Here is a 22,989-nt window from a genome sequence, read left to right as displayed (position 1 = left end):
GGTTACAGGGTCACCCAGCAACCCAAAAACTTATCATAATAAAATGTAGAGAGAGCTTGAGTGAAGCAAGACCAAATCTTTTCTCCTATGGGCTCTGTTACAGGTATTTCTTATATTGACTGAATCTTTTTTACTATTGGAACTACATCATTACTGTAATAGTGAATTGTATTTTACCACAAATATCTGCATTCAAATAACTCAGATAGATGCTTAATGGTCTAATAACTGATCCATGCCCCAAATCTATTATATACATTTAGTATTGGTTAAAAACATTAGCTGCCTATTAAGGAAAATATTTCGTATGTATTTGAATTTTTATGTGGAATTTAAAGGGGGAATTCATAAGTTACTCTCAATCACAAAAGTCTCTCTAATTTCTAATTTTATTTTTGGCATTTACTCCCCAGAGAAGCGAATTCTATGTGTATTCATTGTGGGTAATAGAAATCTTCAAGATGGGCTTAGAACATAGCAACACATGTTTTCATTTTCAGTAGACCTGAATGGACTTGTATTGTCCCATTTCTAGTTATTAGCCTTTCCAGATTGCTGTTTTAATGGCCCGCTGTGGGACAAAGAGCGTCTTGTGAAAGAATCCTGAATGAGGAGCAATAAAAGCTGCCCTCCACCTAGGGCATTCATAATAAATAAGGGAGGTAAAGGAATCTGGCCAGGATGCCAATGGGAAGCCAGCATTAGCCTTTTAAAATTCTTTAGGCCTTTGCTGTACATGTCTGAGAGAATTTCCAAACATAGGAGTTGCCAGCAAATAATACTACTAATAATAAGATTTGTCCAAAGAAGGAACGTGAAATGAAAAGTTAAGATTTAAGCCACAAGCAGAAAACCAGCCCTCTTTTTTCACTACTAACTTTCCCCAAAAGGATTGGTCAAGTATGACTCACTGTATGTCCTCAGGCCAAAACTTGGGCCCTACCTGCAGCGGGGCTGCATGGAAAAGAGAGAAAGAGACTCTTATTAATGATGATGGCATTTGTTAAGCGCTTACTATGTGCAGAGCACTGTTCTAAGCGCTGGGGGGGTTACAAGGTGATCAGGTTGTCCCACGTGGGGCTCACAGTCTTCATACCCGTTTGACAGGTGAGGGAACTGAGGCTCCGAGAAGTTAAGTGACTTGCCCAAGGTCACACAGCAGACATGTGGTGGGGCCGGGATTCGAACCCATGACCTCTGACTCCAAAGCCCGGGCTCTTTCCACTGAGCCACGCTGTTTCCACTCTTATTAAGCCTTTTCAAGAGGATTCTGGGAGTTTAATTCTGCCCAGATTACACCCCTCCCACCCCCCACCCTGTACTTACTGGGAAATGTGGTGCATCAGCCCTTCTGCCTGTAGGGAAATAGAGTATTTTCTTTCCTTCTGTGAGATTCCTTTGCCCCTCCCCAACAGGAGATCCATTTGGATGTTTGAAAATACAATACAGCCCCAACCCAAGATGGATTGACAGAAGTGCCATAGAGCAGTTAAACCTCATGATCTTCCAACTGTTGAGCACAGAGGACCCTAATCAGGACCCTGACCCTGCTCCCATCCGAAGTATCTGTGCTTGCAATTCAGTGGGAACGGGATGGGAAGAGGAGAGGGAGAGATGCTGTTCCTCCACCCATGGAATAATTGGACAGTGGTATGGGTAACAGGCATATCGAGAAGGTAGGGGGCTTGGCAGGGACATGATGGAGAAAGAGGTGAGGGGCTAGGTTGCCCAGTGCCACATCTGAGAAAAAAAATGCCGCAAACAGGAGGTTGGATAGGTATCGAGGCAGCGAGGGCTTCATAGACATGCAGTGGCTAGGGACAGTGGAGAATTGCCAAGGGCTGCCCAGGCCAAAATGATGGACTTCACGTAGTGCCCATCTGTCGGGTTGGACCACACTGGTCTACCTATCATACCACTTCAGGCCAGGAAAAGAGCAGTTAGTTCAGCTCGTAAAATTGTGACTGGATTTGAAATAAAATGGAATCTTGCCAATTGAAAAAGGAAAAAAAAAAAAAAAGAGTGAGTCTTTGTGAAGAATTTTCTTAAATGAAGAAAGATAGCAATTAAACGAAACATGGACAGTTTTAAAAGATAGACAGATCAAACTACCCTAGTGATAAATTGCTACGCTTTCGAATTCTTTGTTATATCCTCTGCAGAGTGCCTCATAGCCCTGGGTTAAAAGGTGTGACTAATATAACTAGGGCTTTTTGCTTGGGAGATGTCCAAGTTGGGGGCACATAGTAGGTCCTCAAATTAGGTCTGACATTAGCCATCATCTGTTTAGGGCTGCTTGGGGGAGATATGAAATTAGGAACTCCACCCAGGATCCGACTGCTAGATCTTTGTAGGCTCCAATGTCCACGGCAGAAAAAGATTCCCAGCCAAGGCAAGATCGAAGTCGGGATGTAATTATTACTGCAAATTGGAAAGAACCACAACAGCCAATACTAAAGTCAAGGTCCATGAGGAATTATTTAAAGCCACTGAGCTCCAGGACCGCCAGGGCCAAGTGGATGATCTGGCGACCAGAAATCTTTACACCTTGTGCTTTGGCCGGGCAGCTGATTGCCCGAGACCTTTGCTTGGGAAAGAGACTTGGAAATAGAATATAGTCTAAAATAACTCCCAATTTAAGATAATGAGCAAATTGCCTTGCTGGAGAGCTTAGATAGAGCTTAGATCAAGAGACATATTTTGCCTCATGAAGATGTCTTCTGATGTGCTCTCAGAGCTAAATTAAGTGCCTTCTTAACTAATCACCCCCCAGGAGAACTTGGCTCCACCCCTGGGGGCTTGGACTGGGATGAGGGATGGGGTGGGGAATGACATTATTGTCAGAAGAGCCAGTCGTTTCCTGGTCTAATCCCAAGTGGTCTGGCTGGGTGTCCACTTCAAGGCCTGAGACCTTGCTATCTCCGTTCATTTCTGAACTTCTCCAGTCAATTATATCAGCTCATCCAAAACACATTCTCCCGGAAACTATGGTGGTGATGGAGCCTCTCATCTTAAATGGTGGGTGACCTTCGGCCCGCTTGTGAAGACTTTGGGCCAGGGGAATTGATTCTAGTTGTAGCTATTCACTCTGTCGTCCCTGCTTGTTAGAGTCCAACTGGGGCTGTGGGCTCACCAAGTGCGTCAGAGGTACAGCAGCACATTATAAAGTCCCCAAGACTTTTATGGTCAGACCCACTTATGACGAAGGTGACCTCGGCATACTGCTGACGCTTGCGACGGCACCATAGACCAGTAAGTGGATGCCAAGGTAGCTACCTCGCTAATCACTTCAGTCATCATTGCCCACATGCCAGCTATAATTTCAGCCTTTTCTCCACCCCCTGCTTGTACTCTTTTGCTACTCTGAAGCCCACCACCTGGCTCTGCCTCAATCTTGGCTGGTACACCTCCAATCCCTGCTCACATCATCCTTTGTTGTTGTTTTGTACTCTCGCAAGCGATTAGTACAGTGCTCTGCACACAGTAAGTGCCTAATAAATACAATTGAATGGATGAAAGGACCTGGAACTTGCTTCCCCTTCCCCAAATCAGCCAGACCTCAACTCCCTGAACTTTCAAAGCCCTCCTAAAATCTCACCTCCTCCAATAAGCTTTATCCATCTAATTATCACTACCCCAAATCGTATCAACCTTTTAGCTGCCTCTTACACTGACACATTTATGCCCGTCCTCATCACGTATATACATATATTATAAATGTGCGTACATTTACGTGGCTTTTGCTTCTGTTGCACCTAGTACATTGTGTTGCATTCTGGAGGTGCTCAATAAATGTCATTTATACTTCTAAGCCTGCCCACTCTGCGTGTGAGATGCCTTAGGTGGTCTTTCGAACAGAAACCCTCACCACTGATCGCAGAGCGCCTCAAAAGGTACTCTGTGGGGAAGACTGGGGTCAGGCTTTGAGAAGAAGAAAGTGTAACAAAAAAATAAGATGAAGCTTATTTCAATTTGGCTGCTATTTCTCATCTTTTAAACCTTGGGCAGGTGGGCTTCTACTGATCAGCACTGTTGTTTGAGAGATAAAAGTGGTGATAAACAGTGTTTTTCATCTGCTGATTCACAAGTCTCTCTTATCTATTAAAGGAAGATTTACCAACATTAGTATCTCAATACTTTTGACAGATTCTGTGCTTTATTTTGAGTAATACATTTCCTTTGTTTTATTAGCAGAAGGTAGTTCAAAATTGAAACTAATGTGAACCAACAATACCAGGCATCATCCCTCATTCGAAGACAAAAACAATATTTTAGTACATTTTGTAGGTAATTGAATGTTGTCTGGTTTAAGATCAACATATCCTACATCATGCTTTGCTTCATGCTTATAGGATGGCAACCAAGGCCAATTACATTTCTGTAAGTGAGGGACTCTTTATACCTTCAAGAGAAATTCAGTTTCTGAGGGAGTTGACTCTTTGCAGGAATCTGCTGTACTTTCAGAAGTACTCCTAGTGTCTGAAGAGTAGACTCATACCTAGTCAAAGCAGTGCATTTTTTGGTTCTGTGACAATTTCAAATGCATCTATGACTGAAATATTCCTTGGGTCAGGCTGAAATGCATTTTGACTTTGAAAAATGGAATCATAATTGAAAGGAATATATTTCTTCCAAGTGGTCAAACCATGCCAGTGGTGTAAAAGTAAAACTAAATTATTGGGATCATTATATACTAGGGGGTTTCTATAGCTAAATCCTTTATTTTGAACTAATGACTAGAAAACGTTTTAAGATTAAGTATTGATTCAGCTTAAATAAAACTTCCAAATATCTATTCAAGTTTTGGCTTCAGATTATGAAAAATATAGCTGTGACTTCTTTAGTTTTCAAATCTTCCTTCAGGCATCATGAAGTTTGTTGATTCTACCACCGTGGGAAAGTAATAGCAGGAGATAGCGTGATACCCCAAAGTGATAGATACCCCAAAGTAGTGGCAGTATGTAACACTAACGTAGCTACATTTTCAACAGCAAGAATTTATAATGTCAGTTCAAACATGAGCCACTCACCAAAACTGTATCATTCATTCAGTCGTATTTATTGAGCACTTACTGTGTGCAGATCCCTGTACTGAGTGCTTGGAAAGTACAATTTAGCAATAAAGAGAGACAATCCCTGCCCACCCCGAGCTTACAGTCCTTCTAGACTGATGTCTGGGAGGAGACAGACATCAAAACAAGTAAACAGATGTCAATATAAATAAATAAAATTATAACTATATATACATAAGTCTTGTGGGGCGGAGAGAGTGGGCCAAGGGAAAAAGGAGCCAGTCATGACATGGAAGGGAGGGGGAGCTGAGGAAAAGGGGGACTTATCCTGGGAAGGCCTCTTGGAGAGGTGAGCCTTCAGTAGGGCTTTTTCCTCCACCATATTTCTGGTTATCTGGGAAAAATAGGAGCTGTTTCATTGAGAGTGAGAATAAAGGTGCTACGGTGTTACACTTTCAGTTTAGAAATTACCTCACAATTTGGTCAACAGTACAAAAACTATTTCTTGACTGATGCTAGCCAAAAAGGTCATCTGGGCATCAATCTGGGAATCAGAAAGGCAGAAAACAAAACAGAAGGCATGGTTTTATTATTCTATAAAACCACAATTCATCCATACCTGCAGTACACTCAGCTCTCCCATAAAATGTATTTTCAATACCTGTTTTAGTAAAAACACTGTTAGGGAATAGGGGGACATTCTTCTGACAGCACAGTTCTGTTTTAAATACAGCTCACTGTGGCATTGGAAGAATCAGTCATGCACATGCGTGCAGCTTTGGACAAAAGCAAATGCTACACAAGTTTTCCTTAGCATGGCTTTTACAAACAATACAACCCTATATTGTAGAAAGCCGAGGTGTGCTACCCGGAATTCTATTAGCAACATTTTGAGAAGGGTCTAGAAGAGCTGTAGATGGGTCAGAGAGACACCACCAAGATGATCAGAAAGGTGAATTGCTTTCTAGAGGAAGAGACTGAGACAGGAATCTTTAAGCTGGAAAGACTAAAACCAGGCAAGGATCATTAAAATTTACAAAATCATAAATAGTGTGAACCAGGCGAACACAGAATTGTTCTTCATTAATTCCAGTCAATCAATCAGTGGTATTTGGAGCCCTTACCGTATGCAGAGCACTTTACTAAGCCCTTGGGAGAGAAACGTATAACAGAGTTGATAGAAACGTTCCCTGCCCACAACGAGCTTACATTCTAGAGGATTCCTTCCAGACTAAAGGGTAATTTTTGAAACTTGGTGGCGATATGTTCCTCAAGATAGCAGGCTCTTTGTAAATTATTTTATTAAAAATATTTTTTTGGTCAAGCCTTCATGTACAGTAAGTAGTAAGTGGGAGAGAAAAAGAGGTTGGGAATATGAGAAGCTGTAGCAGAAAGAGCAGAGATATGGGAGTCGGGCAGATATGGTTTCTTTTACTCTCGGCTCCCCTCCTAGCCTGCTGTGTGACCTCGGGCAATTTACTTAACTTCTCTGTGCCTGTTTTCTCTCTGCAAAATGAGAATTAAGTACCTGATCTCCCTTTCCCGTAGCCTGTTAGTCCCAGATGAGACGGGGGCTATGCCCAACCTGTGATTATCTTGTACCTCCCCCAGTTCTTAGTAAAGTGCTTGGCATGAAGTAAATCCTTAGCAAATACCACAGTTTTTATTATGAGGAGTAGGAGGATGTCACTGGAGTGGTCCTGAGCCCTTTCAGCACTTTTTGGGAATTCTGTTCTGAGACAGTCTTGGCTGCTAATGATGGTAATGCTGGAGTCTCCCATCATAAACGATGGGTGACCCTTCTGTCGCCTCTTGAAGGGTTCGGGACCAAGAACCTCATCCCATGTTTTCATTTATAAAACTATAAGAATCTCTTCTCTTGAGACGCTTTGTATCCTCTCTTTTGAACCTATCACCATCGTTTTTCAAAGGTTACCCAGCAGTCTGGGATTGATGAAGAAGTCCTCTGTTCTGAATCAAGTTAGTTATGATTTTGTTAATTTTCATGATCCTCTTATGACCTTAGACTTTCCATATTGAAGCACCCTTATTTCTGGATGTTTCTTGTTCCCCACTCCTCTCTCCCTTCCCCTTCATATCCCTTCTTCCCTCCCCTCCTCTTTTTATCCCCCTCCTCCACTTTTCATGCCTCTCTTCATCTCTTCCTCACTTCATCTCCTTCCTCTTACCTCCCTCCTCTCCTCATCCCCTTTCTCCCCTCTCCCTTCCCCTGCTTTTCCATTTCTCTCCCCAACCCACCTTCCCTTTCTTCCCCTTCCCTTTCATTGTCTCCCCTCCTTCTGCCACCTGACTTCTATATGGCTCTTCATTTCTCCTCCTTTTCACCACATTGTGCTGTAGGTCTGACTCTAAAGGGATCTGGAAGCTAAACTACTTGAGAAATGCACTGGTCCCACTTGCCTCTTGACTCTAGAGAAGAGCAGCCCGATGTCCCTAACTTATCTCCCAGTCATCTTGGGGCTAGGGGAATTAGCTCATCAGCAGGAGCCCAGGAAGTCTCTTCAAGAGCACAACAGCTGGGTGAATTATCATTCAGATTGCTCTTTAGCATTCCTCTTGAATGTCAATAATTTTCCTTCCCCCTCACCCACTTCTTTTTCAGATTTCATTGTTCTCATCATTCGATGCTTTACTCAGCAGAGCCAGAGTCGACCTGACTGTTGCAAGAACTGTCTCACATTAAAGCTCTAAAGCACTTGTGAAAAATGGGGCTGGTTCTCTGTTTTCCCCCAAATTAATCTTTTGCTACATTTAATTTAAATTCTGCTGGAGAATTTTGAACCTCCTATGAGGCAAATCTCCTGAAGTTGATGCTGTCTTCTGAAGTCATGTTAAGTGAGATTTTTTTTTACTGTTATCCTTTGCCATAGTGTGTATCAAACTGTATCCCACTAAGTATTTAAGGGGACGATAATTAGTTGGCAAACCTGAGGCAACTGTGTAACTTACAGGCCGCCTTTCCCTCCAGTTCTTTCTTTTAGTCTGATACCCTCAGAGAATCGTGACAAGAGAAAGAGTGTCTCGAGCAATATGAATCTTTGGTTCTGGTTCTCAAATATTTTTCTATGACCTCTGTTCGGGCCGCCATGACATTTTTGTTCACACATCTTTTAAAAATTAAGACTAACAATGATATCCATAGCTTTAAATGGAAGGCACCTGGGCATATAAGAACCAAAAGTACCCAAAAAGAAAAATTTTCAAATAGAGCTATTTTAATTATTTGACTACTTTATTGGCCGTCACACACTAATCCTTGGGTGATCACACTTGAGAACCACTGCTTTATTAGTCTCCCCCTCAGGAAAATTGTGTTGATAGACATCTCATTCAGCGTGCCACAAGGTAGCACTCAGCTAGCAAGATTTGTATTTTTGTGCTGATTCTTCTGAAGAGTCAGTGTTACAGAGCATTATCCTTAAGTAACTATTACCCCAATTAAATGTTTCTTTATTTTAGATTGCACAGTCTCCAGGTGCTGTTACACAAACAGCAATGGATGGGACTGCACAAAGAATACAGATTGTCCCAGCCGATTCAGGTCTTGCTTTACCACAGCGCATACAGGTATATTTATTCTGAGATGTTTGGAGAAAAAAAAAAGCTTGTGAACTACTCATTTCGTGCTCCCTCTAAAGAGGACAGAGCTGTTAAATGTAGGCTCTTCCTGGCATCCATCTACTCAAACCCATCCTATCAGAATAAATTCAGGGGGGAATGAAACTCTACCTCAGGGGGCTCAATGCATTGGCCCTTTTGTCCCTGCCTTTCCACACCCAGTTCATTTTATCCAATTATTTCCCTGTTAGTTACGATGCATTTTTAGAAATTTCAGGGCTTCAAAGAATCAAGAGGAGCTTCTGCAGAAGACATTCTTTTCGACGTACAGTATTTACCCCAGATACCTTCCAGTTCTAGCCTGGTGAATGGGGTGAAACAGTTCCATTCACCTCTAACAGAGTTCATAAATCTTAAGTGTATTTTCAGCCCAAGACAAAAGGGTCTTTATCCCCGAGAGATTACAGGGTAACGATGGATCAGCAACCTTCAAAAATTCAGAGCAAAGGAAGAGCCCAGCAGGTAAAATCCGTAATAGGGAAGAAATCCACACCAAATAGTGCTACCCCCTCTAGTTTTTCTTTCCTTCAGAGCTACATTTTGGAGCTATGGGAGTTTGGTTGCATATTGGTGGGCCAAAGGTGATTATAGACAGAGCAGGACTTCCCGAGAGGAGTTTGAACGGAAGATTTCCTAATCATAGGGCTGACCAGAGCATTTAGAAACCCTGGGACCCTCTGTCCTTTTTAGTCTAGTCACAGTGGACCTCTTGTGCATTTATGGAATTTTGCCATACTTCCCGGGTTATTGGATGCCGTGCACTTTAGCTCATTGAAACTTAAGAACCTATCTAAGCCCATATTTAGAGTTTTGCAATGTCCATATGAGAATATTTATGACACTTTGGCTCCATGATGTAATCCATCAGTGGATTACAAAGGTCCTGTTGTGTGGTTATCTAAAATGTAGCCTAGAGGCAAGCACTCCAACCCAGGGAAAACTCTTCAGGGGGGTTATAGACTACCAAATGATTATTCTGTCCATCATTCCTAGAAGCAGCATGGCTTGGTGGATTGAGAACGGGCCTGGGAGTAAGAAGGACCTGAGTTCGAATCTCTGCTCCACCAAGTGTCTGCTGTGTGACCTTGGGCAAGTCACATCACTTCTCTGGGCCTCAGTTACCTCATCTGTCAAATGGGGATTGACACTGTGAGCCCCATGTGGGACAGGGACTGTGTCCAACCTGATTAACTTGTATATACTCCGGTGCTTAGAACAGTGCTTGGCACATAATAAGTGCTTAACGAATGCCATTATTATTATTTTCAACCCTACAGTCTGATGCTGTGTTGGGTATAACTGTAGCGACTTGCCCACTGTTGGGTAGGGACCGTCTCTATGTGATGCCAGTTTGTACTTCCCAAGCGCTTAGTACAGTGCTCTGCACATAGTAAGCGCTCAATAAATACGATTGATTGATTGACTTTGAACTGAGGGTTCAGTTCTCAAAATATGGACGTATTGCAGACGTTTCAAAAAGATAGTCTTTTAAACTTCTAATGACAGATCCCTTTCTACCTTTAAAGCATTTGTCACAGTAACTATTAAGAAATGGGTAGAGCTAAAATTAACTGTATAGCATCACCATGGAGTTTTCATTTTTATATCACTCTACAATATTTTTTGAGCACTTACGGGTGTGCAGAGCACTTAAACTGATTAAACTGGTATACTTTGGTTCTCTGTAGTTGCATACATATTCAAAAACTATTAGTTGAGTAGGGGGAAGGAGAGGTATGCAGTGGGCATATGATAGTATTGCCATAGATCATTCTGACTAACCTACGTAGGGGAGATAATGCTCCTAATATAAACTTTCCTTTTGCAAACCAAATTCAGAAATGAATTCATTTGAAACAGTTATCAAATGTTTATACAAATGGATACGCACCTAACATCTTAAAGCTAATATAGTCCCCTTTTTCACTCACCTCCAAGTTAAGATGTCTGTTTTGTGTTAGGTTGGCTGTATTTTATTTTCTGTTATTGTGAAAGTGGATTTTTGGTGGGGAAGGATACTGCATTAAATGGGTTTGAATTCCACGACCCAAGCATTGAGAGTGATAGGTCATCTGGGTAAGTACTATGGGGAGAAGAAGAAAGTCCAGAGGACGTTATAGATTATTCCATATGGTCATTCTTGATTGTGATTTAGAACTTTTTAAATTCAAGCCCAAATCCTGTTGTTCATAATAAGGCTGAACCCAGAAGAAAATTGATATTTTGCAGCACTGCCCCTACTTGAAGGGGCATGTGCAAGATTGCAAGATATCTCCCAGTCTTTGCAACTCAAGCTCATCTCGAAAGTGCTTAGGCTACTTCCCAATTCCAGGATTGCACCACTCCCAGGATAGCCGAGTAAGGGCTATGTCAGAGAATAACTTCCTCATGGAATGTGAATTCCAAACAGAAGTTTGGACTTGGGACCAAATACATCCCAGCGTGGCTCAGTGGAAAGAGCCCGGGCTTGGGAGTCAGAGGTCGTGGGTTCTAATCCCGGCTCCGCCACTTGTCAGCTGTGTGACTTTGGGCAAGTCACTTAACTTCTCTGTCCCTCAGTTCCCTCATCTGTAAAATGTGGATTAAGACTGTGAGCCCCATATGGGACAACCTGATCACGTTGTATCCCCCTCAGCGCTTAGAACAGTGCTTTACACATAGTAAGCGCTGAACAAATATCATTATTATTATTATTATTATCCCATTGTCCATATGTTGCTGTCCAATATTCTAGATAATTTATGCATTTGATTCGTGCTTGCGTGTTTGACCAGCTGTTCGGGGATTAAAAAATGACTTCCATTGCATAGAGTTAATAATAATAATAATGGCATTTGTTAAGCGCTTACTATGTGCAAAGCATTGTTCTAAGCGCTGGGGAGGTTACAAGGTGATCAGGTTGTCCCATGGGGGGGCTCACAGTTTTAATCCCCATTTTACAGATGAGGTAACTGAGGCCCAGAGAAGTTAAGTGACTTGCCCAAAGCCACACAGCTGACAGTTGGGAGAGCCGGGATTTGAACCCGTGACTTCTGACTCCAAAGCCCATGCTCTTTTCACTGAGCCACACTGCTTCTCGAGTTCTCCATCTACTGTTTGGCTCTTCCAGTCATTCAGTGTAGGTAGTGTCTCTGAGAAAAAGAACGAAAGTAAAATGGGATAATAAATGGAAGCAAATGTTTTGTTAGATTGTTACAGATCAGCAAACTGGCCAGAAAATTCAAATTGTGACAGCACTTGATCAGAGCACATCAAGCAAGCAGTTCATCCTAACAAATCATGACAGTGCGAACCCAAGCAAAGTTATTCTTGCAAGGCAAGAATCCACTCCAGGAAAGGTTTTTCTTGCCACACCAGATGCTTCAGGTGTCAATCAGTTGTTTTTCGCAACTCCTGATCTGTCCGCGCAGCACATTCAGGTAAGACTTCAGAAACTGTTCAAAAAAGTAGCATACCAAAAATTTGCACATGTAAAGAGAATCACAGTGGCTATCTATTTACCTCATTTCCAGACATATTTTATGAACAATATGAGCGGAAAAAAATTACAATATCTCCTGACAATGAAGTGTTAATTGTGGTATTTTTTAAGGTCTTTCAGTGTTCAGTTGATAAAAAAGTTAGGAATCATTTATGTGATCCACTTATTGCAGTAGATTCAACGTATCTCTGTTTGCTCCAAAGCCTAAAAGATTAAATAATGTTTCATAACACTATTTAACACATAACATAACACAACAAATTTGTAGAATAAGGGAATTTAGGAATATGTTTTTATCTGTTTTCTTATTCTAATATAATAGTCGTGGTTGAGAAGGTATTTCTTAGGGACCTTTTTGTCTGTATTTCGTAAGATTGAAATTATACACTTGTTTATTTCTTGCTTGGAGGAAATTACTAGGAATATTTTGGCTTAGTGAAAGAAGCTTATCTTAGTGGAATAGCACAGGAACAGGCAGCAGGGCAACCAGGTTCTGGTCCCTGCTCCACAACTTGCCTGCTTTGTGACCATGGGCAAGTCATTTACCTTTTCTGAAACTCCATTTCTTCATCTGTAAAATAGTGGTAAAGTACCTGTTCTCTCTCCCTCTGGTCTGAGTGTGTTTACCCCAGTGCTTAGCACAGGGCTTGGAAAATAGTGAATACTTAATAAATAGCAGTATTATTTGTATTACTAAGAAAAATAGAATGAACAGTATGTTTTGAAGCACAGTAAATTTTGAAGAAAAAAGGAAGATTTGCTCAAATGAATGATGAATTGGGATTTGGGGGCAAAAAGTGAAAATTAATTATTTTCTATTGCAGATCTTAACAGATAACTCTTCCGCAGATCAAATGCCAAATAAAATATTTGACCTGTGTGTTGTATGTGGGGACAAGGCATCAGGTAATTTCTGTTGCAGTACTGTTTTGTAACAGTCTAGTTCTGAGTTGTATTTTAATCACAACTTTGCAAAAAATCCTTTTCATTTGTAAAAGCTTACTTCTTTATTAAGTAAAGGACTGCCTAATTTTAATTCTGATTTTTATTTAGAAATAAAGCTCTTTTTTTAAAAAAAACAGGTGAATTTTTACATCGCTGCTTACTCAAATGTTCCCATTCTGATTGTTACATCTAATTTAGAAGTAGTGTAAGATAGCCAGATGGATTTGTAAAAAATAAGCAAACAGACATACCGGGAAAGAATTTTCATTATAGAAAAGTGTGCTTAACAAATTCATTAAAAGGAAAATTGAAAATTATCAGGCTAGAGAGGACCTGGAGATTGTCCTTTCCAACCGACTTTTTTCAAAGTATTGGCTTAGTAGCAGAACCGCCATAAAGGGTAATAAATTGTTGAACTGCTCTCTCGCTTTGTTTCTCTTTCTTTCTTTTTTCTCTCTCTCTCTTTCTTTCTCTCTGTCTCTATTCCCCCACTTCACACTCCAAACCAAGAAGGCCATATAAAGCAAAAAAGTGTTTGGTACCATAAAAGCCATAAGCCATACCGTGAACAAATTCACATAGACCCATACTGTAGCAACTTCTGTTAGATTGATTAGATTTTTCACTCAGTGGAGACAAAGTTTAGACTTATAAGGTCAGAACTGAGTGTTGTAAAAAGTCACAAGTGATGCGATGGAGAGCACCTCTAGCTTTCCCATTCGGACAACACTAGAATGAAGGGGCTCCCAGTAAAGTTTGGAGGCAGCAGGAGAGAAGCACTTATTTCATAGGGAGTGGAATTTGCTACCAAAGAGAGTTATGCAGGTCGAAATATCAGTAGATTCAAGGATGAGAGATCCATGAGTTACTAGAGAGAAAGTTAGATATATTAGATAATATATCTCATCTAGACTATCAGCTCATTGTGTGCAAGGAATGTCAGCTAACTCTGTTGTACTGTAATGTCCCAAGTGCTTAGTACGATGTTCCACCCAGAATAAGTGCTCAATAAATACCATTGATGGATAATAAACCCATAACCAGGATGTGTGTTAAGAAAATCAAAATACACCCTTGCCTAAAGAAACTAAATACTTGGTTGCAGAGGTTGTTGATCCTAGTCATGGCATTTCTAAAACACTTAGGCCTTGCAGGTAAAACCCAAATAGGAGCGACCTAGACTCTGGCCGGTCATTTGCATCTTCACCTCATTGCTGCTGAGGTTGATCAGTTTTGACCCAAAGAAATTAATGTAGGTGTATCTTAGAGAATGTACGCCCTGTTGAAATTTTCCATACTAATGCTCCCCTCCATTCATGCAGGGATTTGAGACTATTATATACTGATATTGTTTCTTGGATTTAGGAATTCAGTTTTCAAGCCTGTTGTCCATTGTTTTCAACCATGCCCACACTGTTAACGTTGGGACGTTGGATCTACTTTAATATTGTCTAAGTGACTAAATTGGGAACTATATCCTGCATTTTAGTGCGATCTATGTTTTTCATCTAGAGTGTAAAAGTGAGCCTTTGTATTTATTGACTTCTAATAAGAAAGAGGTGTAAAATGCTTTCAATTTTTATAAACCTGCAACCAGGGCGTCATTATGGAGCAGTAACTTGTGAAGGATGCAAAGGTTTCTTTAAAAGAAGTATCAGAAAAAATTTAGTGTACTCATGTCGAGGATCAAAAGACTGCATCATCAATAAACACCACCGAAACAGATGTCAATACTGCCGGCTTCAGAGATGTATTGCATTTGGAATGAAACAGGACTGTGAGTATAAACTTAAGCTGTAAAATGAGAAGAAAAAAGTAAATTGAGTATTTCTTGAAAGGTCAAGATACAAACTAGTCTCAAATGTGCTGGGTGACCTCGGGCAAGTCACTTAACTTCTCTGTGCCTCAGATCCCTCATCTGTAAAATGGGGATTAGGACTGTGAGCCCAGTGAGGGACAGGGACTGTGTCCAGCATGATAACTTTATATCTACCCCAGCACTTAGAATAGTGCTTGACACATAGTAAGTGCTTCAAAAATACCATCATCATCATCATAAACGATGTATAGTTTTTAAAAAAAATGAATGCAAATCCTGATAAATGACATTACTGGTATCTGGCTTTAAGAGTTATATTCTTCAGTTCATTCCCAAATCTACTGTTTTGCCTCTTGAGAGCATTTATCTAAAGATACCAAAATTCTTCATTGACATTTCTAGTTTCTTGTAAACATCACCAAGATAAACAAAAGGTTATCTTTGTTTTAGAAATGTAGAAAGATGCAAACAGGTTAACAGACTGATCCAGCCTTAGTAGTAATAATATCCCCAGTCAGTGGCAGAGACAGAGCTCATCTCAGGTTAATTTAACATTTTTTATCCATTTTCAACATAACAAGCACTATAAATTGAGCACCTGTTCTGTGCCACAATGGATTTAGGAGTCCTAGGAAATTTCTAGAAATTTATGAATTTACAGACTTGCCATGAAGAGTGGGGAAAAAACCAGGGAAGCATGAGAAAATAAATCTTCTTGAACATAAATAGCAAAACAAAATACAACAGTATGTACTTGAGGAGATTCATTGAGTGACAAACCCCATTTCATTATAAAGATACAGCCAGGCTTTGAATTTAGGAGCTGAATATCCAGGCCTCCTCTACTTCTCTCTTCTCATTTCTCTCCTCAGAACCTTCACTAAAAGTTAGCAAGGGAGTGAGACAAATGAAATCAGTCAGTACTACATGTGGGGACTTTTAAAAAAAAAAATATTTGGTGTTTTGGCTATACTATACTTTGTTTTATTGTTAACATCAAAATATTCTAACTATCACAATTCCTTGTAGCTGTTCAGTGTGAAAGGAAACCTATTGAAGTATCAAGAGAAAAATCCTCCAATTGTGCTGCTTCAACAGAAAAGATCTACATCCGCAAAGACCTCCGCAGTCCATTAGCTGCAACTCCAACTTTTGTAACAGACAGTGAAACAGCAAGGTAAAGTAAAAGTAGCATTAAATAGCGGTGATTTTTTTTCTTCCCTAAAGAAATGGCAAACCTAAAATGCCTGTCTGTTTATTACAAGGTCAACTGGATTGCTAGATTCAGGAATGTTTGTGAATATTCATCAATCTGGAGTAAAAAGTGAGTCAGCTGTGCTGATGACACAAGATAAGGTATGTCGAATTAAATAACTAGTGTGGACTTCGGTTTTTTACAGTATCCATTTTGTATTGTCCAAACTGTCTTTTATAAATAACTTTTTTAGAAATAAGTATTATCCCTTCTGATTGGCAAAGATGCAGAGTGCTTCACAGAGAAAGTTTTATGTATGCTACTAAGGAGGGTATTTTGAGAAATTCTATATGCAGTCTCAGATAAGATAATATATGAATTTCTAGCATATTAAAATTTTTGAATATTTGCTAATATTTTCTTTGAATGAAAGTAACTTTTTGACTGAGAATATTTTTGAAATTTTACCTTTAAGGCCGAAGCTTGTCAGGGGGATTTGAGCACATTAGCCAACGTGGTTACATCACTAGCAAGTCTTGGTAAAGCAAAAGATATTTCACAAAGTAGTAGTACTGATCTCTCCATGATTGAAAGTTTAAGCAATGGAGATACATCACTGTCTGAAATTCAACCAGAGGAGCAAGCCAGCAGCGATGTAACAAGGTAAAATCTATTTTGTGTGTTTACTTACCTGAAGACTCCTATGGGACAAGGACTCTGTCTAACCTGCTTAACTTGTAACTATCCTAGTGTTTAGAACAGTGCTTGACACACAGTAGATGACTAACAAATGCCATAATGACAATGATAAAGAAAAGTGAATTTTCCATCTTACCCCAGTAGTGATAGTTGAAAAAACACTTTAATATTGTGATTAGACATATGAGCCAGGAACATTGAAGATTATTAAAATATCATGAGTAAAGTATTACTGAATAAAGAAAATATCCTGGAAATTATTATCCTTTTAACAATGATAAGCAATGTTTATATTGGAACCAATTGAAATGCAGAGTTGATGATTAATTTTGTTTTCACCAGGATAATAAACAAGGGGCAACTATTAGATTTTGAATTTTTCTCGGTGCCACCTTTGTGTCCTATTACAATTTATCAAGGTTTGTTTTCTTTAAAGTGTAATAATTCAAATTACTTTAAAAAGAAATGGAATGATTTCCTAATTCCTAGGAGATTTTCGCCTAGTTCTCAAATTTTTTCTGTAATTTTTGTCTTCAAAAACGTGCTTTTCTCTTATAAGCCCTCACAATATGTATCGTATGGTAAATTGTCTGGTGGGAGTCAGAGTTCGTGGATCCTAATCCCAGCTCCTCTACTTGTCTGCTCTGTGACCTTGGGCAAATCACTTCACTTCTCTGGGCCTCAGTTTCTTCATCTGTCAAATGGGGATTGAGACTCTCAGTCCCATGTGGGACAGGGACTGTGTCCAACCTGAATTGCCTTGTATCTACCCCAGTGCTTAGAACATTGCTTGGCACATAGCGCTTAACAAGTACCATAATAATAATTATTATTATTATTGTCACTTAACAAGTACCATAATAATAATTATTATTATTATTGTCACTTAAATTCTCTATGCTTGTTACCTCATCTGTAAAATGGAGATTAAGACTGTGAGCCTCTTGTGGGACATGGACGGTGTCCAGTCTGATTAGCTTGTATCAACCCCAGTGCTTAGTACAATTCCTGACATATAATAAGCGCTTAACAGATACTATTAAGAAAAGAGAGAGAGACTGTCTGTGCAAGCTAAAGTATATTATTTACCTTGGTCATTGGGAAAAAATTTTTAAAGGCTCCAGTATTCTTTTTAGGAATAATGTATATATAATCTCCATTATTTTAAAAAAAGGTTTGTTTTTCATGGAAATGGTATTTCCTAGATTTATATGTTATTTGTATACTATCTTTTTTGTGCTTTTTGATCTCATAACATTGGCATTTTCTTGTAGGGCTTTTGATACCCTTGCAAAAGCATTAAATCCGGGAGAAAGTGCGGCATGTCCAAACTCAGTAGAGAACATGGAAGCCAGTGTACACCTCATTGCCGGAGAATCAAGCATGAATATTGTTGAAATAGAAGGACCACTTCTCAGCGATGCTCATGTAGCCTTCAGGGTATTTCTTATAATTTTTGCACATTTTTATTTGACATTATTCATCCAATTTAATTTCTACTTCGCGGGTCTCTTTACTCTTCATCCAACTTCAAAAGCATAGAAGTGGTTCCGCTCTGTTTTTGAAGTCAAGTAAATCTTTTAATGCCATTTATTAAAATGGCAATTGATTTGTCTTTTAAAAAATGATGTTATTAGACCATGCAAGCATGACCCTAGTAAAGCACCCTAGTTAATTTATATATTCACAGTTTCTAAATTGAGCACTTCATAGGGCTTGTGGGCAAAAGGTAGTTGTGTATCTGAAAATATATTTTTACTGTTTTTTCAGTATTGGCATTCATGTTCTGATGAATGCACTGCTTTTGTTCAATGACTAGCTACTGGCTCTTCAGAAAAATTGAACATCTAAGATAGGGTTATTTTGGCAGCATACTCACTCCCTGTACAATGACACCTTTATTCTTAATAAATTCAGTTCTTGGAGATTAATTTAATAGTATTTATTTGAAATTAGTTGACTATTTCAAAAAGTTAAGGTTAAAATAAATTGTCTCCAAATTGAAACCTTTCACCTTTTTCGGGGTTTAAATATGTTGGAGTTTATTCGAGGGGATGAGAGATGTGCATTTATTTACAGGATCTTTCACTCAGAAGTTTTAAAAAAAATATTAAAACTGAAGGAACGCATTAGAAAATGTTTCCCCTGAAGTAGATTTTTCCAGAGGAGGTAAAATTGTGAGACCCGTAATAAGTAGACCGAAGCACTCATTGGGAATTTATCTGTCCCAATATTCCAGACTTATCAAGCTTAGTTTTCACTTTCCCCTATAAAAATTCCCTGACTTTAAATTTTGATCTGAACTCACAGAATCTCCTAGTACACATTCATTCCCTTTTGTAGCAATACAAGCAGATAAATGCAAATTGCAGTGCTGTTATTAGCCACAGCATTGCTGCTTTGCATATAACTGTGCTTGTTGGACATTTCTACTTAAATACTATTGTTAGGTTGGACCGTATGTGGTCAAGGCCTGAACGTTAACTGTCCTAAATGTCAGCGTGACAGAGATTTGAAAATCAAACCTTTTTAATACCAAATCGTATCTTTTTTTTTAGCTGAGGATAAAATATTTACCAGTCTTGGCGCACTGCAGGGTATGATCTGCTTACCACTTCTGTCATGGAGGGGTGTGGGATAGGTGTTATCAGAACAGAGCAGGACGTAAAACAGTCTCTGCTTTGAAAATGGCCACGAGTGTTGTGCTTGCTCAGGAATATTTTTTTCTGATTTCAACTTCTTACTGTATAATAGTTGCTCTTCCTGAGTCTGCAGCCTGAATACACTTGTGTTTAAGTAGGCATTCCTCTTCTTCTTGCAATACATGCGTGTATGTGTGTGTTTTTAATCTATCCTTTCATCTCTTAACCATAACTGGTTATAACTGCATCTGATAGCCAAGGCTTTTTTGTCCCTTGTCCTACTTTATCAGCTATGCTAGACTCTCAAGTTCAGTTACCCTCAAAATGCCATTTTCTCTTCTCTGGACTTCAAGCCACCACCTGCTTTTTCTTAAGTGTTTGATGTAACACTGCTAAAAGGGTGCTCAAAAGCTTTTCCACACTGAGTACATGTCTCTTCTGTCTTTTTTGTTAGTGGTGGTAGCTATGATTGCAGAGATGATGTGCTGTACCTCATCTTTGCTTAAAAATTAGCCAGTAGCTCTCGGCTACGTGCCAGGCTATTCTAGCCACTGCTGCTGTTTTATAATCTGCCAACAGTCCTTGTTGGTTAAAATAGTGTTTCAAAATAATCTTAATAATTTCTTCAACACACTTTAGACTTCCTTTTATTACCTGCATACATATCCCGCTCTCTTCCAATATCTACATTATAAATTTTGTTTCCATTCATTATTTTAGCCATTTTCAATGTAGAAGCAGGTTGAGCCCCCTGTTATCCCACCCTATTCCAAACTGAGAAGTAGCGTAGCCTATTGGATAGAGCATGAACCTGGGAGTTGGCAGGATCCCGGCTCTGCCACTTGTCTGCTGGGTGACATTGGGCAAGTCACTTAATTTCTCTATGCCTCAGTTGCCTCATCTGTAAATTGGAGATTGAGATTGAACCGTGTTCAACCTGATTGGTTTGTGTCTATCTCAGCGCTTAGTACAGTGCCTGGCACATAATAATCACTTAACAAATACCATAAAAAAACCTGATAAAATTCCTCTTATTCCTATAGCAGAAATGTCTGGGAGTGCACAGGTGACAGTCCCATTAAAGGAATGTAGCTTCTGAAGGAGGAAAAAAAAGTCGTCTTGATTTATTAAGAGGACAGACCATAAAAATTCCTTTCCAATACCACTTCCTCTGCTTCCTCAGGCCCTCTTGGGTATTTTTTTTAAAGCATTTTAAGATTCAGGAAGGGGTGCCAAACATGGTAGGTTGGGTAGCATGGGTAGGTGTCCTCCCAAAGCAGCAGGGAAGAAGGTGCTTATTCAGTGCAGTTCTCTGCATGCAGTAAACACTCAATAGATGCCATTCTTAGATTGGTTGATTTTATGCTCCATATATTAAGGAAAGTATGGCATTTTCTACATCCTACGTATGGTGGTGACAACTATGCAACTGGTTATAGTTGCTGTTAAACTGAAGAGATTTCTTGTGGCAGTAGCAGCATACTCAGCTGTTTTCCACCTAGTCATAAAATCTCTGCAGAGGTAAGAGACATGCCAAGTAAGCTCTGTGTGAGCAGTGAACGTGTCTATCAACTCCGTTGTACTTTACTCTCAGCACTTAGCACAATGCTGTGCACACAGTTAGCACTCAATAAATACCAGTGATGGTGATGATCACTGTTCCCAGATGCTCTAGGCTCACCCTTGAAAATTTTAAAGGGCTGCCTCTCTAGAAAGCAGGCAGCCGGACCAGAGAAAAAGTTAAGTTCTCCACTTCCACTGTCCCAGGGTGGAAGAACCACTTTTTTCCTCCCTCTGGAATCTTTGCTGGGAAGTCTTCAGTGATTGAGGTAATTTAGGTAAACTATAAGCCCGAGCTGATGGAAGGTATTACACTCTCCCCATCATTCACCCATTGGCGTGACTAGCAGGATTTCCATTCCCTAAAAACCTGCACAGTTGTAAGTCCTGTTCATATCATCTGTCCCCACTTTCCAGGGTTGATGGAGAAGGGAATTTCCACCCAGAAGCTCATTAGCCATGGAGAGTTTCTGTTAACTCTTTTGTATTGTACTTACCCAAGTGCTTAGTACAATGCTGTGTACACAGTAAGTGCCAATAAATGCCATTGATGGTGATTTCCCTCTCTGTATTTATGGAATCTGCCTGGGCCTGGCCAGCTCCCCAACCTCTTCATATCTTAGGGGCTTTGGCAGACTCCTCCAGAATTTAGGAGCACTGGGCAGTTTTTCAATATGAAGAAAAAAAAAAAGTTAAGTTCCCCACTTCCAGTGTCCCAGGGTGGAAGAACCACTTTTTTCCTCCCTCTGGAATCTTTGCTGGGAAGTCTTCAGTGATTGAGGTAATTTAGGTAAACTGTAAGCCCAAGCTGATGGAAGGTATTACACTCTCCCCATCATTCACCCATTGGCGTGACTAGCAGGATTTCCATTCCCTAAAAACCTGCACAGTTGTAAGTCCTGTTCATATTGTCCATCCCCACTTTCCAGGGTTGACGGAGAAGGGAATTTCCACCCAGAAGCTCATTAGCCATGGAGAGTTTCTGTCAACTCTTTTGTATTGTACGTACCCAAGTGCTTAGTACAATGCTGTGTACACAGTAAGTGCCAATAAATACCATTGATGGTGATTTCCCTCTCTGTATTTATGGAATCTGCCTGGGCCTGGCCAGCTCCCCAACCTCTTCATATTGTAGGGGCTTTGGCAGACTCCTCCAGAATGTAGGAGCACTGGGCAATTTTTCAATATAAAGAAAAAAAATCAAGAAATGAAAAGCTCGAGATGAAGTTCCCTTTATCCCTGAGGGCTTTGGTTTCTCACCCCAGTTATTTCCCAGCTAGGTGACCGCAGGATCACATAGACTCCCAGCCTGTGATCTTACTTCCCACCCCAGCCCCTTTTCCCCATTTTCTTGGTGAGGAAACACTTCAGCAAGTCTGGCTTATCCCCTCCTCATCAAGCCTCTTTTCCTTCTGTCTTCTTTCTTTCATGTGTGACTGTAACCTCTCCCAGATTCTCAGTTTGCACCTGTGCCCCCCTCACAACTGCTGCTGGTAATGAAACTGCTGCTTTTATTTCCTGTGCAAGTACTGCTAGTTCTGTAGTCTGGAAATGCACTTTTAGGCTAAGCAAGAAACACCTACCCAGAACAGGCGGACTCTTCCTTGAACTATGTCCGGTAGCTAGGGAATTTCAGCAGGGGATTCAAATTGTGGCTAGGGCCCTAAGGCTAATAGGGTGCTAGCCACCCCTACCTCCTTTATTTTTGTTTTGACCTGGGAAACGTAAAGCACAATCTGTTTGCTTATATCAGTAGACTTGAGGATTTACTCTACCACCACTAGAATTTTTGTTGATACCTTTCTAGGGAACAACTTTTACCCGAACAAAAGAGGGCATCTGTGACCTTTTCTATCCATTAGACTTGAGAGAGTCATATATTCAGGAGAAGTCAGTTTTTCAAGTGGAATTTCTAAGAATCCAACCCTTTCAATGCATTAAATACCTTAAATATAGATATTTTTCTGTAATAATAATAATAATAATGATGGCATTTA

General features: G+C 40.0%; 1 protein-coding gene across 6 annotated transcripts in view; it reads left to right on the top strand.

Annotated features, from left to right (window-relative positions):
• Nucleotides 1-22,989, top strand: part of NR2C1 (nuclear receptor subfamily 2 group C member 1) — a 54,929-nt gene that overhangs the window by 20,915 nt on the left and 11,025 nt on the right. Inside the window, exons 2-11 of one of the 6 annotated variants that reach the window (XM_038756237.1) lie at nucleotides 6,944-6,992; nucleotides 7,636-7,864; nucleotides 8,493-8,600; nucleotides 11,840-12,070; nucleotides 12,957-13,038; nucleotides 14,675-14,854; nucleotides 15,926-16,073; nucleotides 16,162-16,252; nucleotides 16,567-16,754; nucleotides 18,065-18,230. In XM_038756237.1, the coding sequence (XP_038612165.1) occupies nucleotides 7,844-7,864; nucleotides 8,493-8,600; nucleotides 11,840-12,070; nucleotides 12,957-13,038; nucleotides 14,675-14,854; nucleotides 15,926-16,073; nucleotides 16,162-16,252; nucleotides 16,567-16,754; nucleotides 18,065-18,230 (1,215 nt within the window). In that variant the 5' untranslated portion in view covers nucleotides 6,944-6,992; nucleotides 7,636-7,843. Of the gene's footprint in view, nucleotides 1-6,943; nucleotides 6,993-7,635; nucleotides 7,869-8,492; nucleotides 8,601-9,020; nucleotides 9,114-11,839; nucleotides 12,071-12,956; nucleotides 13,039-14,674; nucleotides 14,855-15,925; nucleotides 16,074-16,161; nucleotides 16,253-16,566; nucleotides 16,755-18,064; nucleotides 18,231-22,989 lie in introns of all 6 variants that reach the window. The other 5 variants (XM_038756240.1, XM_038756236.1, XM_038756239.1 and 2 more) reach the window with 5 other exon arrangements.

Source organism: Tachyglossus aculeatus, chromosome 14 (genome assembly GCF_015852505.1).
Source record: "Tachyglossus aculeatus isolate mTacAcu1 chromosome 14, mTacAcu1.pri, whole genome shotgun sequence".
NCBI classification, from domain to species: domain Eukaryota; kingdom Metazoa; phylum Chordata; class Mammalia; order Monotremata; family Tachyglossidae; genus Tachyglossus; species Tachyglossus aculeatus.
Note: the sequence above shows the minus strand (reverse complement) of the source record. Positions and strands in the feature narration are given on the sequence as shown.